Source organism: Chrysoperla carnea, chromosome 2 (assembly GCF_905475395.1).
Source record: "Chrysoperla carnea chromosome 2, inChrCarn1.1, whole genome shotgun sequence".
Classification (NCBI taxonomy): Eukaryota; Metazoa; Arthropoda; class Insecta; order Neuroptera; family Chrysopidae; genus Chrysoperla; species Chrysoperla carnea.
In genome coordinates, this window is record NC_058338.1 from 85,180,987 (window position 1) to 85,199,832 (window position 18,846).

The following is an 18,846-nucleotide window of genomic DNA, read 5'->3' on the forward strand; positions in this document are numbered from 1 at the left end:
TGCTTAAAAGTTAAAAAAAAACTTATTTTTATACAATATTATAAAAATTGAGTGTTTTTAATTCAGACTAAATCCACATTCCTTTTACATTTATTAATTTATTATTTTATTTCATATGTTTTTGGTGGTATCACAGTTTGATTTAGGCTGAATTTTTTTTTATTAAATTTTATAAAATTTCTTATTTACTGCTCAAACACTTATATTGGAAGGTAAACAATGAGATATTCAAGAAATCCCATACAATATTTTTAATGGTTCTTGTGAAATTAATGAAACGATGATTTATTTTGGTAAAACAAAAGCAAACCTTAAAATTTTTAAATTTGAAATTTTGTAACCAGCGAAAAGTGGGATTTAATTTATGATTAAGGATGTTGTCTTGCTTCTTGCTACAATATTGCTTAAATAGTTTTGGACTATATTCACGGTAAGAATACATAAACTTGTCATGAAATAAGGAATAATTTTTACCTATACTGTAACACAACAAATTTATCTACACATACAACACTCTAAGTTGTTCACAAACTTGTACTATAGTTATTTCTCTAACAACCACAATACTCGAATATAGTTATTTCTGTTTAATAATAAAATTGTTTAATTTTGCGTTATTATATCTCAATAAGGGCACAAAATTAATTTCTGTATTTCTTTTTTAATTCAGATTAAGTTCATGTATGAACAATTAGTTTTTTATAGAAATAAAAAATGTGTTAAAAACACAGCCTCTCCTATGCTCTCCGTGTTAATTAATCAGGACTTTAATTCTGTTTAGATCGAGCTAGAGACGGGAAATTGATTTCTACTTTTATGGTAATTTTATTACATTATTCTCAATAAGTGTACTAAAATTTAGAATTCTCTGCTTTTATGTCCCTAGCAAGGCAACTTCCTTAAGAATTTTACTTTGTACATTTTCGTACAATCAAGTCAAAAGATAAATCGAAATTTAAAGTAAAAAAAGTGCATGGCTTGGTTTAAATTTTTTTGGAATATTTTTAAACTGTCTTTTATAAAAATTATGGATTTTAGTATTATTTTTGTCACAACCCTTAGTTTTAATTATTTATTGATTTTTAACTAAGCAAATACTTATTTAAATAATTTCAATTAATTTAGATTTCTTTAAGAATACTTCAAAATTTCGCAGCCGTCATAAAAATTAGTTTAGGCTTGTTTAAATAAAAATAATATTTGCTTGATTAAATTATCACTTATAATATTAATCAAAGAATGAAGACGGAAAACAGATATTAAAAAAATGTTTATCGTGTGAAAAAATTCTTTGATTTTATAAATTAAAATATCTTGGAAGTAAGATTTATATTTTTTTTATTCAAAAATTCAAAATACTTTTTTATTTTGATAAAAAATTGTTATAAATAATTTATAAATGTAGATTAGTAATTTAAAATAGTGATTTTAATTTTGAATAGCTTAAAAAACAAACTTAACAAATTAAATTTGAATGAATAAATAAATTAGATTTTAAAAATTGAATATGAAAAATACTTTTGATGTATTTGATTTGTTATTATTATTTTTCTCGGCCAATTTATTGGAATGAAAGAAATAAAATGAACGATATTCTAGAAATAAAAAAGACTCCATATTTAAATTAAAATCACCATTTTAATCACTATTGAATCAAATGATTATGATGAGTATGTAGTTTTAGTAACGTTCGTTAAATGACGTGGCAACTGTTGGCTCGACACGTACCTGTAAATGTTAGTTAAAAATGTATGGTTAGTTAAATTTAGACACTAAATAAATGAACATCTAATGTCATGCAATTTGTTGTTTTGAATTATGAACATATAATAAGGTAATTTATTCTATGTTAGATAATACCATTCCAAAATTTCCATTTTGTAGTTCCCTTATGCAAGCAAGCACCCCCATATATCAACCCACCACCTCTTCATTCGTAATATTGACTCTTCAGATTTCTAAAGTACATGATTAGTATGTATTTTTGAATTCCTTATTCCTTAAATTTTCCAAATAACCCAGAAATTAATTAAATCCAAATTCACATTTTAAATAACGGAATTAAAAGTATAATTTCTTGAATATACTTAAGTTTTTGCAGTTACTAAACCTTAATATGTAGTTTTTCTTATAAGTTCTATCCAAAGTTAAAATCTATATTTCTGGTCAAGGACTCATTTGGCTTACGAAAACTGGTACAACATATTTAATTTTTCGAAGAAATCAACCTTTCCTAAATCTTTCCACTCAAAAACACTTATTGCCATCTCATTAATCGTTTGGCATTTATAGCAATGAATAGAATATTTAACCAAAATTTCGTGAATATAACCAACTCACTTTTATAATTTGATCGTACCAATTTTTCCCATTGTAAGTATCAGAATTTATCTGCTGTATATCTCTAGTAGTTCGTGTATCATCAATTTGCTATTAATATGAAATAAATTATTAAAACAATAGTTAAATAAAAACACTAGATACCGGTTTTCCAAAAATCGAAAAAATCGTATCTATTCATATAAATTGGCTTACATGTTTTATCAACTGAGTTCTTCTGGTATGAAAAAATTGCAAAGCCAAGAGATCTTGCAGAGTTTAGGGAGATTTTAGAGGGTGTTTCACACTCTGCAGAACTTTTTCCCAGCATCGTGATCAGCGTGCGTTTTGTTCATGCATACTTTGTCAAGAGTAAAATTTTTGCGCAAAATCCATTTTTATGGTTTCATGATTATATGAAATATATTTATACACAAGGTCTATGATTGCTGTAGATGAAATTGTATTACAAATCCCGACAAATTGCTGGAAAATGAATTTTTCAAATAAAATAAAAATTGGTCAAAAGTTTCTAGAACTTTTCTAATTCGTTGCACTATTATCAAAAGTCGTAAATTATATAGATTGAAATTTTGATAGTAAGGAAAGTTGGAAAAATAAATTTTGCTTCATTTCATAAAGAGAACAATTTTTCTCGACTTCATTTATATTTTTTACTATAAATATTATCTAAGATAATGAAAGAGGGGGAACCCTAATTTTTGTATTAAATATATAATTACTTATTTCGACTACCATCTCATCAGTATGAATTTTCTAATCGTAATTACTCTTATGCTACTTGTTGATAATTTGGTGACGGTCAGCACAGTCGTATACGTATACGTATAAATATTGCCACTGTGTGTAAACCATATCGTTAGCTATTTATATTGTATGAAGTTATAAGAGTTCTTATGGACGTTCTTATGCATAAAACAAAGAGGGAATGTATATGCGTCTACATGCACACAGCCGATCAGACTCATCATTTGAAGTTGTATATACCAATCACACACACCATAACACACAGTAATCTCTTTGTTTTATACATAGGAACGTTCATAAAAACTCTTCTTCATGTATTTTATACGGCCAAGGAGACAGCTTACAATCGGTATAATATAAAAATTGATATACGAAATTGAGGTAAAATCGAAATTTAATTATATTGTTTACGTTCAAATTTCTACCTCACATAATTTGAAATAAATTGCCAAATTTTGTATTTTATAACTTTGAATGTTAATTTCTCTATAAATATTAGATAAAGATGAAACTTTCAAATGATAAATTGTAGCAAAATTGTTTTTCCTAATAATTATTGACAAATTTTCAAAATCCTAGAGAGTCATCGTGACTTATGATACAAGCTGTTTATATTTTTGTAGACAGTTTGTCCAATTAAGTCGGCACCATAACTTTTTCATTATTTTTATTTTTTGAAAAAAGTTATTTTTGATAAAAAGTTCTGTATATGGTCTAGACCGCAATATCAGCTATCAATTTTTTGCATTCATTGAAATTTTTTGTTTTTTCATTGAAGGGCATGCAGAACTTCTTATTAGGAATAAAACAAATAATAAAAAAGTTTTCTTTACGGTGCCAACTTAATTGCACACTGTATAAATATTTTATTGAATTACTAGTATTAATTGGAAGAAATTGGATACGATTAAACTAATATCCCCGATTTGCAGACAATTTTTTTGTGCAGCGTGTTAAATATTTATAACATACCTTTTAAGCATGTGTAATTTGTTTAAATGAATTCCCCATTCATCGAAATATTTTTCAAAATCACGAAATTTTTCCAAAATTTATAAGTAGTCTTTTGCTCAAGTAAAAAATTGAATGCGAATGCCAGTCGAAAAATATTTCTTTATATTAAAGGTCAGAAATATAAAGCAAGAACAAACAAATACAAATTCAAAAGCAAAATTCAATTATTGCAAAGCATGTTTATTGTTAAAAACAGCAAGGTTTTGAAAATGGTTGGAATAATTGTGAAAATTTTGTCTGTGCAATTTTATTACAGTTTTCTTGCTAATACCTTTTCTAAATTTGATTTGCATGAATTTTTCTACAATATTTAGTCTTTTGACTTCAGTTTTACTTTACAAAAGGCCTAAGTGCGCAATTCAGGAATGGTATATCATTATATCAAGGAAAAAAGAAGAAAAATTTTTCTGTGGCTTTGTCTGATATTTATTAATAGAGGAGTAAATAAAATTGTCTAGAAACACATTTGATATATATTCGGTAAGCAAAGTATGTATTAACAGTACCTATTGGATAACGACCTGAAAACATTTCAAATCAATACATCGACTACTTTCTAAGATGCGGTCATAAACATACGAAAGCTTAATTTTTATACATAAGATTTACAGTGGGTATAAAAAACTATTATAAGTAATATAAAGGCCAGAGCACACAATGTTCTCAAGCGATTTCTCATCTAAGTAGTGATTCTTAACTTCAGTAATCGGTCGTGAACTGGTGTTTTCAATGTGATAACTCACGTGCATAGCACGTGAGTGATTGGTGACGATGACGTCACCAAAATAGAATTTTTACCCCCTACTAGAACATCCTATTAGAATGCGGCTAAAGAAGTTTCAACTTAAAAAACATGTCGTAGGCAGATTTATAATAGACAGGGAGACGTTTCAAGCTTTTAATGCGAAATACTACTTAATATTTCTCTTGTTCGTTGTTGTTAGATTGCCGAAGGATTACGCCCCTGTAAATTTTTGGTTTTGATATGTTTGCAAGTTTAAAAAATTTACAATAGCATTATACATGCAGATGTTTTTTAATCTCTTGATATTTTGAAACATATAATATAGTGGAGAACGGTTAAATTAAAGTGTACGATAAAATTTTGTGCTCTTGTGGCTATATCCATTCCTTTTTTTATCATCCTTAGGCCTTTTATGTGATACTTTATTCATGTTTTGGAAAATTTAGTGGTTAACAATCAATTTGAAACTGTATATGAAAGAAAATCTAAAACAGTAACGATTTAAAATTAAAAAAAAAATGTCCAAATTAAATTTAAAAAAACTTTTGCAAATCAAATGAAATTTGAATAGAAACCCTTACCTTAATTTTATACCAACGTCACGGGTTGTAACCTTGTAATAAAATTACACGGCTTTCGTCGTGATCCTATATCGGAAGATACTTTTATCATTACAAAACCAATAATGTAGCCCAAACAGCAAAAAGAAAATTTTATTTTTTATTGCTCGAAAAATAAAAACATAATAATATATTTACAAATTTTACAAATAATATTTTATTTAAATTTAAAAAAAAAAATAGAACAAATAGAAACATAAGTGGATAAATCAAAGCAAATATACATTTTTTCATGCAAAAACAACAGCAACAAACTTTTGTGAATTATTTTCTTTTTACAAACAAAATTACTGATTTAGGATAAAATTAAAATACGGATTGGGAATTCCATTTTCGAGAATCAGTTCGAGACATAAAATCAGTAAAATTTTGAAATGGTTTTCTAAAGAACCCATTTCACTTCTTATATATATACATATAATTAAAATTTTATAAAAAGAAAATATTCCATTATTTTGGAAATCAATTTGTACAAAAAAAAACGACAAAGTATTGCAAATGAAAACCCATTTATTTAATCCTTATCTAATTCAATTCCTTATTAATATTTCTATATGGAATGGAAGTTTTTCCGAAATTAATGAGTTTATTTCACTTTGCTTTATCTGCAAAAATTGTTGCCCATTAAAATTTTGAAATTTCCTTTAAGTCGATTCCATCTAATTTAATATCTATTCGTGGATAATTGCCCTTATTAAATAATTGATATGATTCAAAAATTTATCGTTCACCTTAAAATGAAAATTTGTTAATCGTACCTAGGTATGAGAAATTGCAGTGCCTCAAAAATTTTCTTTGGTTTTTTTTTTGTTTACCTTATTACTTGGTTATCGAATTTTGGTATAAAGCAATATTTTATGTGTGTGAAATGATGTTTCTTTATTCGTTGGCTTTGACCCATTAAAATCGCACCTGTCAGCGTTTATACACATCAAATTTCAAGCAAAGCCATAATATAACGCACTAAACCTTTGATTAAAAAGTTCATTTACAAATACTAAGCTCACATTTTTTGAATTTTAACAAATATTGATCAAAGGGTGATAAAATGAATTTTCCTGTTTGGAGAAACGGATCACGCAGTTCTTAACTGGAGATAATTTTTATGGTACAAACAAAGAACGATGGTAAAAATTCTCCTCAAGTAAGTGGTATCGGTGATACAAGCATTTTTTTTAAACGAGTTTTGCACAAATATTTACATTTTTTATGAGATTCTCCATACTAATTTATTTCCTTTTCCTGCGGTTATTTTATCGAAATTTCAGGGAATTTATCAATCACATTATGTTAGAATTAGTCGGTCGTTTTTACCACTATTAGATAAGGATTAAACAATAAAAAACATAGAAAGAACACAATAGAATTCTTAAAACTCAAATATTTGAGTGCTATAAACATTTTTTCAAATAAATTGATGAAAAATAAAATTTACAAAACATAGATAATAATAATAATATAAACTAAAATTTTAAATGTTTTTGAAATTTTACATAAATAATAAATAATAATTAAAACTATAATATTAAAATGATTTTTAAAAATTTCAAATTATTTTAAAATTTGAAGAAAATTATAAGAATGTGCTGAGAAAATTCTTTAAAAAAAAATAATTTTTTTCAATTATTTAAATCATAGGAGTCAACTTTTTGTACCTTAAATAACAGTCGGTAGAGTAAACCGGCTACAGCACCTCCGAGGATTGGTCCCACCCAGTATATCTGAAACATATGGAAATCATCATTTCTGGATTCTTTAGGAAGCAGATTGTCGCCATAACGAAAATATTTCTGGTAAAAGGGCTAAAAGTAAAAAAAAACACTATTCTTAAATATATCTATTTTATTTTATCTTACCCAAAGGAAATCGTAATTATTTTGTATCACAGCTGGTCCAAAAGATCTAGCAGGATTCATACTGGATCCGGTGTATGGGATCTAAATTTGAAAAAAATAAAAATATCAAGGTTTATCAGTAACTCTGGCACTCATTTGTAAAAGTTTATTTCAACTTGACTAAAGTAACTTACAGCAAATAAATGAGCTGCTGAAATTGTGAGACCAATTGCTAATGGTGCTGATCCAGTCATTGCGGTTCTTTCTTCATCCAATATGGAACATACAACCATTACTAATACAAATGATATAACGGCTTCAATAAGCACTGCTTGACCTGATGAAATTCCTGTGCCTAATCCAGTTACACCTAAATTACTTTTGTTTGTTGCAATACCGTCCAACATTTGCTGTAGAGAAATAAAACCATTAATCGTTATCTAAAGCAGTTGTTCAATTGTTCAATTGTAAAAAGTTTCTTCGGAGGGGCTAGAAAGTATTTAATGCAGACTAAAGAGACGTTTTTATGGTAAGTCAAATAGATTCCCTAGCGAAAAACAAGTACTTCATTTTCAATGGATATAGGAATCCTGCTTGTTAGATATTCGCAAACCTTATTTACATTCATTAGTGGGCCTCACGGAATCACATGGCATACTTTCATTGGTACAAAACTTCTAAAATACTGAATGATGTTTCCGTGGAAAATCAGGTCCTAATTTCAACGCTGACAGGTTCTGTCCTAGAATTCATTTAGTCTTTACGGTAGAAGCGACAAATATTTTGACATGTTAGCCACGCAGAAACCTTCGGATAATGCTTCTCCTTTTCCTTATATATTTAAAAAAAGAAATAAACATGCACTACCTATTAGAATTGTTCGGTTTGTTGAATAACGATGCTTTTACCGTTCTGTTATGGAGAAAAACTTTTGCAGACTTAAGAAAGTAATTAAAAATTCTACTTACAACAATTAAAAATGCTCCAATAATAGCTCCAACACATTGTCCAATTATGTACATTAAAGCTTTAAGTAATGAACACTGTCCTGTGAAAATTAATCCAACACTGACCGCTGGATTGATATGACATCCACTGACATGTCCAATGGCCTGAAACAATTAAAAAAAAACTTTACTGATTTGTTATAATCATATTATGTACTATATATCACGAATTGGTTGAATTTGTAGTATTTCTACCCGACTGCGTGAGGAGTGGTAATGTGTTTATCAGTCTGTATATGTAGTATGTATATTGACTAGATTTTTAACTAAATGGTTGATTTTGCGATTTAATGTCAAGTTTCTTTGGTATCGGTTGAAAAAATTGCTCCAGAAAGGTCACCTTTCATATAAGATTACAGTATTATTTAAAAAATTACTCGTGCTATCATCGCGAACAGATTTTTGTACATATTTTTATAAATACATTTTTTGATTAGCAAGGTTTGCGAAAATCACAAAAAATTCCTAGGTCATCGGGCTTTTTATTATTATTTTATTGTTCAAAGTTGGCTGAAAAAATGATAAATCATATAGGTTATCCTTTTCAATTGGATATTTCTATGTCCAAAAATCTAGAAAGAGTGATAAAAAACTAAAATGTTTAGACAATCTTGTAGTTTATAATAATACCATAAAAATATAAGGTCGTGATCCATCATTTGATGAACAGGGACGACTATAGCTAGAGTATTGATGACTGAAGAGCGATATCTATATTATCAAATTTATAAGCAGCGCACAATATAACATATATTTTTGTAGTTGGGTGGTATTATAAACCTAAAAACACACATTATTTGACTACAAATGCAATGCAATATTATCTTTTAAAATTGATAAACCAAAACTTTTAAAAAGCTAGGTATATCGAGTAATTTTGACCCATAAATTGAGTTCATCCAAAATTTATATTCCACTATATTTACAGATATTCCACTATAATTACAAGCTGTCAAATTGTATTATTTTTGCAAAAAGCTTACCAGTTATTTTCTTGTTACTTAAAATAATTGAGCCGATTGCCTTCATTCTCTTTCTTTGATTAAATTTCGAACAGCAGATTTTTATTATTTCAGATGAAAAGATCTGCTATGAAAACTTACAATAAAACTGATTTATTCATGTAATAAATTAAGAAGTTTAAATCATTCAATCAAACAAAGGTTTTTTTAAAATTAGCTATTTATTAATCATTTTATTACTTCGTATTGTGTTGCAGTAATTCTATTTAAAAAAAAAAACAAATTGAGAGAAATTACGAAATTCAAATGTTATATAGATTTGAATTTCAAAATTATATTTATTTGTTATATGTTAACAAGATTCTAAAGAAACAAAAATTTAATTGATTGACAGTAGTGGTGAAAGATCAAAAATTTATCTTTTTTTTGTTTATTTAATGTATTTCATTTTATTTCTCTAATAACAGTTTGGTTAAGAAAAAATGTTCCCCATCTGTTCCGCGTCTGGAGCAATAAATTTCGCCTGGTCACTGAGAGCGGTTGTGTTTACTGCGTTAACTAGTGTGCATTTCCGAAAATAGATGTAAAAATTGTTGATTTTAGCAATAATTTTTTTTAACAATTTCAAAAAAATAAGTTTATTTATTTTATGTTTTAATTAAGGTCCATTACATGTTTTAATATGTAGCTAGGCCTTTGTCCTGAAGTCGATTTCAATATTTCTTTAAATTTCAAAGTGCGCGAGTTAAAATTTCAAAGTTGATAAACATGAAAGATATAAGCAATTACATAATTTTATCAACTTTTTTCTTGCAAAACAACTTTTGATGGCAGTTGCAAGCTATGACGTCCCGTGCTATTTTTCTCTCTTTCTATTTGTACATTTAAATCCTTCATATTTTCGTAGTTTACGATGTTATCCAAAAATTGATTTCGCACGATGTTGGGGCTCGATAACGAACGTCGATTGAGGCAATAAAAAAATTTTAGGACAAAGGCCCATTACATGTAATTATTTTTTAGTCCCCGATGTAAAAAAAAGGGTTGTTATAAGTTTGACCGCTATGTGTGTGTGTCAGTCTGTCTGTGGCATCGTTGGGCCTAAGCGGATGATTCGATTTTGATTTTTTTTGTTTCGTTTGAAAGTTAATTTGATGGAGAGTGTTCTTAGCTATGTTTTAAGTACGAGTTTAGGGTTCCATACCCGAAAAAACTAAAAAATTGGCGATTATCTTCAAATTTTGTCAGTTTGGGAAAAACTTTAAGTAAAAAGCTAATTTAATGGAGAGTGTTCTTAGATATTTTTCAAGTAAATTTTACTTGTTGTCTTATGTTGCTGTAGTTTGCTTGATGTTGTTGGAAAATTAACGACCAACAAAACAAAACGTTTCAAAATTTGAAAATCTTACATTCAGATTATTTAATACAAGCTCCGAAGAAAAATTATCTTTTAAAATTGATAACTTAGTTTTTTAGTTATTAACCCCCCACGGGAAAACATAGATTATAAGTGTGACTGCTCTGTTTTTAGAAAATCGTTTGAGAGCTACAAAAAAAAACCATGTTTGTGTTTATATTTATACCTTCAAACCGAGACCTTTTCATCTTTATCGAAATAACCGATTTGAACTGTAATTTATTTTTTACCAAAATTAATGTGAACATGTACAATTTATTCAAACCAAATGAAAACCACATCTACACTTATAAATAAAATAATAAATTCAAAGAAATAATAAAATAAAAAAAAATGACTCAAATATTACATACTTATAAAATTTTAATTCATACAATCAAAATGTTAAGTAAGGTCATCGTCATCCTCAGAGCTACTCTGGTTTATCATTCATGGTTATTACTTATTAGTTATTACTTATTTCATTTTTACTTACTCAAATACACACACACACACATGCGGGACGGGTATGTCAGTCATTTAGTCAGTTAGTTAGTAGTGTGTTTAAAACCTGTTTAATTTTATTCATAAAAATTTTATTTATATTTATTATAATATAACGTGGGAACTTTAGCATACTTGAATTAGAATAAAAAATCTGCGATTAAGTTAGATGCAAAGAAAAGTGCTATTTATTTTGATGTTTTTTAATCGATTTTAAAAGATTAATTACAATCTTAACTCAATTTTTCTCAATATAGCGATACCCATAACTCATTGTGCGTATACCTTGGAAAATTTTAAGTCATTCTCATTACAATTCGGCATGCCTATAACAATACAGTACAGTGCATTTTTATTACGAGTAATCGTCAACGAAACAACAAATACTCGAACAGATTTTTGCTAACTATTAGATTTTATCTGAGCATGTTTATAAATAATTAATCGGATTGCAGGTTTCTCAACTTAAAACATAAACACATCTGGTAAAGCCTAATACTTTTTACCTGAAATTATCCATAAGGTAAGCTTTTAAAGTTTGCGTAGTTAAAATTCTGCGAGCAACTTTCCAGCTAATAAAACTTGATTTTGAAATGTTATAGCATTGTCTGTAAGGACTAATTTTTGCGCATATAATCGTCCAATAAGCTGGATTTTCATATTATGTTTTGGGTCCTTGTTACCATTAGTAATCCATGCACGCGAGAATCTGGTTGATTTTACGATTGAATGTCAAGTTTCTTTGGTATCGAATAAAGAATTGCTCGAGAAAATAACCCCTCGTTTAAGATTATTGTCATTATTTAACAAACTGCTCTTGCTATTATCAAATCGAATCGATTTTTGGATATATATTGGGTCAAAATTACTAAAAAACTATTTTTTCCCTAAATTCGAAAAAAATTTCCCTATTTTTGCAATTTTCTTAATTCTTTTAAGTAATTCTCTTTCAAAAAATAGAGAAAATATCGTTACAAAATTTTAAGAAACTTGATAGATATATCGAGTAATTTTGACCCAATAAATCCCCTGTCTTTCTGTTATAGAAGTGTTTGAGTTCAATATTTATTTGTAACATATTTAAATCTCGAAAAAACAAGTGAAAAGTAACAATTGACTGAGTTCATTGTTGAAATACCATATATAGACGGTGATGATGACGCTATCGCTTGTTTTTTGACGTCACGTAAATAACAAAAGATATCCACTTTTAAATAGCCACACACATATAACTGATATTCCTATATTAATACATACTATAAAATTTGCACCTTATTAACGCCCTCGCGGGTAAACAGTGATGTTTACAAAAAAACAAACTTGGGACTAAACTTTTATACCATGTATATTTCATATATACAAGGTATAAAAATTGGGCTTTCTTTTGCCATGAGGACAATTTTCCATTCGCTTAATTCCTCATTTCAATCCTATTTTTTTAAAGCTTCAATCGAGATGAAATGTGTATATTATCCCTATATATTATAAATGCGAAAGTAAGCATGTTTGTTTGTTTGTTTTTTACGCTTTCACGCTAAACCTAGCGAACGGGTTTTAATGAAACTGTGCAGAAATATAGCTGATATATCAGAATAACACATGAACTATAATTTATAAAGATAAATATATAAAAAATAAAATTTAATTTGATATTTACCATTTGTTAAATGTTAACAGAAATCTGTAATTTGTGGTTCAAAATGATGATTATAGATGGAGTAGATCTATGATCATAATTTCTAACCATAAATGAAATAATTCTCCAAATATTTAAAATAGTAAATGTCAAACAAATTATGGCCAACTTTTCTGATATACTCCATGAATTATGACTATTTTACATTTAACAAAATTGAAAACTATGTATATCACGAGAGGGTGGAGGCTTTAAAGCGGTGGTTTTTTCTTTTAAGCCCAGTGAAGCGGGCAGGTATCAATCTAGTAAATAATAAATATATTGACCGGAGCGCAGGCTATCACATCAAATGTATCTATTTATAACAAAATTGAATGGTAGCAATCGGTACCATTAGAACTCGATTTTTTTTTAATAGATATTTATTTTGTCTACAGGTGTATATGGTAACAAGATTCTTTTTCAAGTACGCTTTTGAAACGATCAAAAGTAAAATTATATTTACAAATTTTCTTTACTGGTGTAAAAAATTGTTAAAAATTTAAATGATTGAATTCAGGTTGTTTGTAAGTGTATGTTTATTGTCAACATTAATTTTAATCGTGTAAATATTCATACATTTTTAATTGATTTTCAATTACTAATAAATCGTGATTTATTTATTTTTGATTAAAAAAATCTTAAATCAATGTATACCCCATAATAATATATTAATTACTACACAGATACTTTAAAACAAAATTGTTTCTTCATTAGTTAAAGTAGTCCGGCGGCTGTATAAGCAAGTACGGTGAATGTTCTTTTTTTTGCGGTAAATGAGATTTCAAAGTCCCTTGATCACAATAAACACAGTTTTGGGGCCTAATGTAGGGCAAAATTTTGTATTTTTTCATTTTAAAATTGTGATTTTTAACACAGTACCTACCTTATGGAAGAACTCACAATAATTTTAATTGTATAAAAATTAATCGGTGATTGAGCTTCAAACAAATTTTCATCTTGACGAAAATTTATCACATATTCTTACAGGTCTAATATAATCAAATACAAGCGAGTAAAAAATGCATAAAAAAAGAAATAATAAAATGAAGGACAAAATAATTCGTTTGATCCTAATTGTCAGAAACTTCCATTTATCTCCCAAAAGATGTATTTCATTGTATCTCTAAGTGTTCTCGAATTATTATCCAATAAGTTTAGTTACATAATTTTAACATTAAGAATCTGACTTGGGTAAGATTAGGTTATATTGGCTATCTATGAAGGACATACTTAGGCTATGCAGCCCATTGTGATACCATATATGTGTTTTACCACCTTTTCCGCTGATAATTTCATTTATCAGCTCCTCAATTTCAGAGGCTGGGTGCACCTCCTTCATGCATAAACCATGCACTTCTCCAGCCCATCACAACTATTAATTAAATTAATTTTTGTTGCGACATGGGAATCGAACCCGCTACCCTGAGCATACCGAGGACAGAATTGATTATGCCTTAACCAACTGAGCAACCAGGGCGACAAGAATCTGACTTAATCAATTTATAAATATAATTATTCGACTGGGCTAAGATAATTGCAAAAACATCCGTTAAATTTGCTTATATTCATTTTATTTACATGTTTTCGAATCGCGGTATTATATTGTCAACAATAAATCGTGTAAATAAATGTTCATATATTTTTTTTAATTGATTTCCTATTACTAATAAATCGTGTTTATTTATTTTCGATTTAAAAAAAATCTTAAATCAATGTATACCTACTACATAATAATATATTAATTTATTACATAGGTACTTTAAAACAAAATTATTTCTTCATTAGTTAATTGAAATTATCTTAAAATAATAATTAATAGATATAAAATACCCATAAAGATAATAACATGAATTTCTCTACCAACCCATAGGTACATAGTTTTTAAACTAATACTTAATAATTGAAATCGTGAATTTCAAAAAATTTCATAAGTTAATAAATACTTAATAAATCAGATTCAATATTATAATTACTCTAAATGGTTAGTTTTTTTAAATAATTTTTCTAAATACAAAAAAATTAATGTATAAATTATAAATAGAGTTCTATACAGAGTGGGGTGCAAGTGAATATACAGTTATAAAAAACTAAGATTCTTTAATACTACTTAGTCGATTATTTCATTGAATTGAAACTAATGCATATTCACAGGATATATAGTTGCCTTGGTAAAATGCTTGGCATGAGTCAAAGAGACTCTACTTCTAATTCTGGGATATGTGTTTTTTGAATTTTCTTTAATTGAGATTTATTTGAGAAGAATTCGTGTTTTTCAACTGTACGCTTTTGTATCATAATATAAACATTATAGTCTACAATACAAAGGAACGTATAGTTTCGTGAATAACTTACAAAACTTCGTGAGTGGCTCTATTCGTGAGTGGAAAACTTTGAAAATTGGGACACTTTCAATGTGGAAAACGGAAAACATGTTAATTTAATGACCTATTGATAAAATATGAACAACCATTTCCTCTTTTCTTGAATGTAAGATAAATGAATAATATAAGAGAGAATAATAGTGGTTTACAAAACTATTGGGCGGTTTGGCGTGACTTCAGCGTTATAGTGTTCTCAGAAAGTAAAAAGTGAAGTTGAGTTCGTAAATGAGCAACATAGGTTAATTGGATCTTCGGTCCGCAGGACTCAACTTGTAAACCATCGGAGATAGAACAAAACTTTAAACGTAAAAAATGTTTCTTATAAAAAGAGAAACAACTATTGTTTGAACCTTTTTCGTAAACACTACTGTTTTGAACCAACTATAGTGACCATTTTCTCTAAAACTATAAAAGATAGGAAGTTGAAATTTTCGAAAGTATTTTCTAGAATTTTTTTCGTTCGTTTATTTCGAGAATGTCTAACAAGATGACAGTTCAACTAACCTGTAAATTTTCAACTCCCTATAGTTTTGATGAAAATGGGCACCGAAGTTTTGTCCTAATTTCCGCCGTCACGGGTAAACAGTGGTGTTTATGAAAAAATGTTGTAAAAGGATAAATAATTGTTTTGGTTTTTTCAATTCTTCTATTTTATAAAAAATTGTGCAAGCACTGACATTCAACACTTTCTATACAGGGTATTTCAATAATTAACTCAGTCAATTGTTTGTTTTCACTTATTTTATGTATTTTTGATATTGGTTTCAAAATACTTGAAATAATACATTGAATTGAAAAAATGCCTTATTAATTAAAATAATAGTTTTGCACATTCGTTATAATTTATGCATTAAAGTCATGTATTTGACTGTTTATTTATGGTTTTGAGAAGATTTTTTCAAGTCATGCAATACTGTTTTTCTTGTTGGTAATTCTAATAAATCTTTTTTTTATTCTTTGTAAAACAATGTTGTTCTTTATCATATTTCATAAATTTTCTAACTTCTATAATATCCTAATTTTTCTATTAACTCAAAATATCAGTCACAAACATACCACAATAAAGTACTTTCTTATCTGTATTAATAAGATTCGTTTCCAATTTTTTGGAAATTTCCAAAAACACTTTAAATTAAAATAGCTTCTAATTCGTGGATTGGAACAAAAAACGACTATATGACGGTTTTCGCTTATAACAAAGCTCATCAAAATAGGCTCTATTTTAGAGGTTTGGCTTTGGCTGACTTTAATTTTATGTCCTTTGCTGCAATAGGCACATTTAAAAAAAAGTATAAATATTATTCAAAAAAGTTTAATTTAAGGCTGTTATGTGCAAATTTTTGATTAACGTGAAGCATTCTTTGATTGGCGTGAAACTTAATAAATTTTTTTTAAGAATCCTCTTAAATATTCATTGGTACTCTTAAACCAATGGATTCTGAGAAAACCGCATTCGAAAATTTTTTTGGATTTTCTCAAAAACAGCGGAACAAAAAATTTTTTTTAAGTTATTTACATGCCCCCTTAACCATCTATAACCTCAGATCCACCATTGAAATTTTTTCCAGTCATTATGCCAGATTGACTGTACTATTTGGAATTTTATTTCATTTGAACTTGTGAATGTGCGATTAGTGGAAAAAAACCTATTCTGTAACGGTAGTTTCCTTATAGAAACAAGCCTATTCTCTCAGGGTAGTTTCCTTATATATTTTATATTCTGTAAAAAGATTAGTTTGAACGTTGCCGTATATGCAGCTCCTGTCTAAGGTACATCTTATTTATCACATATTTCATATTTCATTTAGGTTATGCGAATTTTAATCGGATTAAATCAAATTAAATTTACTTTCTTTCATCTTCTGTTTTTTTGTCTTTTTTATATATAAAGACGATAGTTTGAAAAGACATTAAGAAATAATAAACTAATGTGTCTAAATCAAAATAATTTTTATTTCTGTATTTTAACCGTAACATGGTTCTGTTTAAAATGTCTGTAATAAGTGTTCTACAATAAAATTTATTATTTAAAATTACAAAATACAAATAAAAAAAACATTTGGTGAAATTAGAAAAATAGAAAACTAGATACACAATAATGTTACAAAAAAATTAAAAAGAATTAATTTTGTTTGATAATTTGCGGCAAATAATTGAATAAATTTGAAAGACATTGCAGCAGTGAATAAAAATAATAATACTACACACATGATACCACTCCTTTAACATAAGTAGTGTAATACAAAACTTGTATAACTGTAACAGTTGTTTCGGTTTTATATTTTTTTTCTTAGTGTTGTAAAATGTATTAAAGAATTAATAAATATATTATAAGACGATACTTTAATGTACACATTTAACACAAATTATAATTTGTGCAGATAATATTTAATTGAGTGTTCCAGAAATATGTGGAAAATTCGATGATTCGAAAGCGTTGTTTGCTCTTGCTCAAGCCCTCACCAAGGATAATAAATTAAACTTTGGTTTGTCAATCCTTCCCCAAGCCTTGACCAAAACTAAAGTCGCAGAAACAAAACATTAAAAATGACCCAAAGGTCGAAAAATTTGAACAGTAGGTAAGTCGGTTAAATGCGGTTTTCGGCATTCGATTCGTTAGAGCGTCAGGAAATTTGGTGACCTAAATTGATTTATAAGAAATTAAAAATATGCAATTAGCATAAATAATATGCAATTTATAATTGCATTTTAAATTAACACAAAATATATTATACTAAATTCACAATCCGGTTAATACTGATGAAAATGCATTAAAAATGAATATCGCGATTGAATTGATCTCCAGGGTACCCTGGGTACTCCGAGAACCAGGTACCTGGTGCCCAATTCTATCGCGATATTCGTGTTCAGTGACCTAAACCCCTTCCCAGCCCCCCGAGTAACAAGATTGGATTCATTTTCGTCACTATGAACAGAATTTTAAAGAGGAAAAGGGTTATCTTAGAATTAAAAGTCTATAATATTTTTCTATTAACTCGAATCTTTGCTTGCCAGCTAAGCATTATAAAAGTAGACAGACTGGTCGTAAAAAAAAAGAAGATCAAGTTATAGCTACAAGTTTTTAATCTTCTTCTATTTATTCAAGTCATTGCTTGCCAGTCCTTGCCAAAGAATTATAGTAGGGAGATTGGGTGCAAGGGAAAGGGCATTTAACTTACAGTAACAAATGTTTAATCTTCTTTTATCTTAATCAACCTTCTTATATTTAATCTTATAGTAACAAGTCTTCTCTAATATTCTTCTATTTAATCCAATCTTCGCATGCCAGTCTTTGCTCAAGTATCATGATAGCAGAGACATTGATCGTGAGATCAATGCTCAACTTTCAACTCGCTCAACTTTCAGTAAGCATATATACTGATTCAAACCAGGCCGTGGAGAAGCCATTTATTAAATATGCTATCTAATTTCTATAATATGTACAAGTTTAAAAACTGATTATTAATGGTAATTAGACATACCGTTATACTACACTTAACACTGCCAGGTCAACAAAAAAGTTGTAAAATCGAAATGTAGTAACATAAAAAACACGAAATTTATTGTATTGGACTATCTAAGGTCTCTCAACTTGCCCTAATGGTCAACAATAATTG

The 18,846-nt window shown here is 27.9% G+C and overlaps 1 protein-coding gene across 1 annotated transcript in view; it reads right to left on the minus strand.

Annotated features, from left to right (window-relative positions):
• Positions 1-1,595: 1,595 nt before the first annotated feature.
• The window catches only part of LOC123291450 (aquaporin AQPAn.G), a 116,661-nt gene continuing 99,410 nt past the window's right edge, over positions 1,596-18,846 (minus strand). Inside the window, exons 3-7 of the mRNA XM_044871747.1 lie at positions 8,270-8,413; positions 7,496-7,711; positions 7,323-7,403; positions 7,122-7,187; positions 1,596-1,728 (exon numbers count right to left, since the gene is read on the minus strand). Of these exons, the coding sequence (XP_044727682.1) occupies positions 1,681-1,728; positions 7,122-7,187; positions 7,323-7,403; positions 7,496-7,711; positions 8,270-8,413 (555 nt within the window). The 3' untranslated portion in view covers positions 1,596-1,680. The remainder of the gene's footprint in view (positions 1,729-7,121; positions 7,188-7,322; positions 7,404-7,495; positions 7,712-8,269; positions 8,414-18,846) is intronic.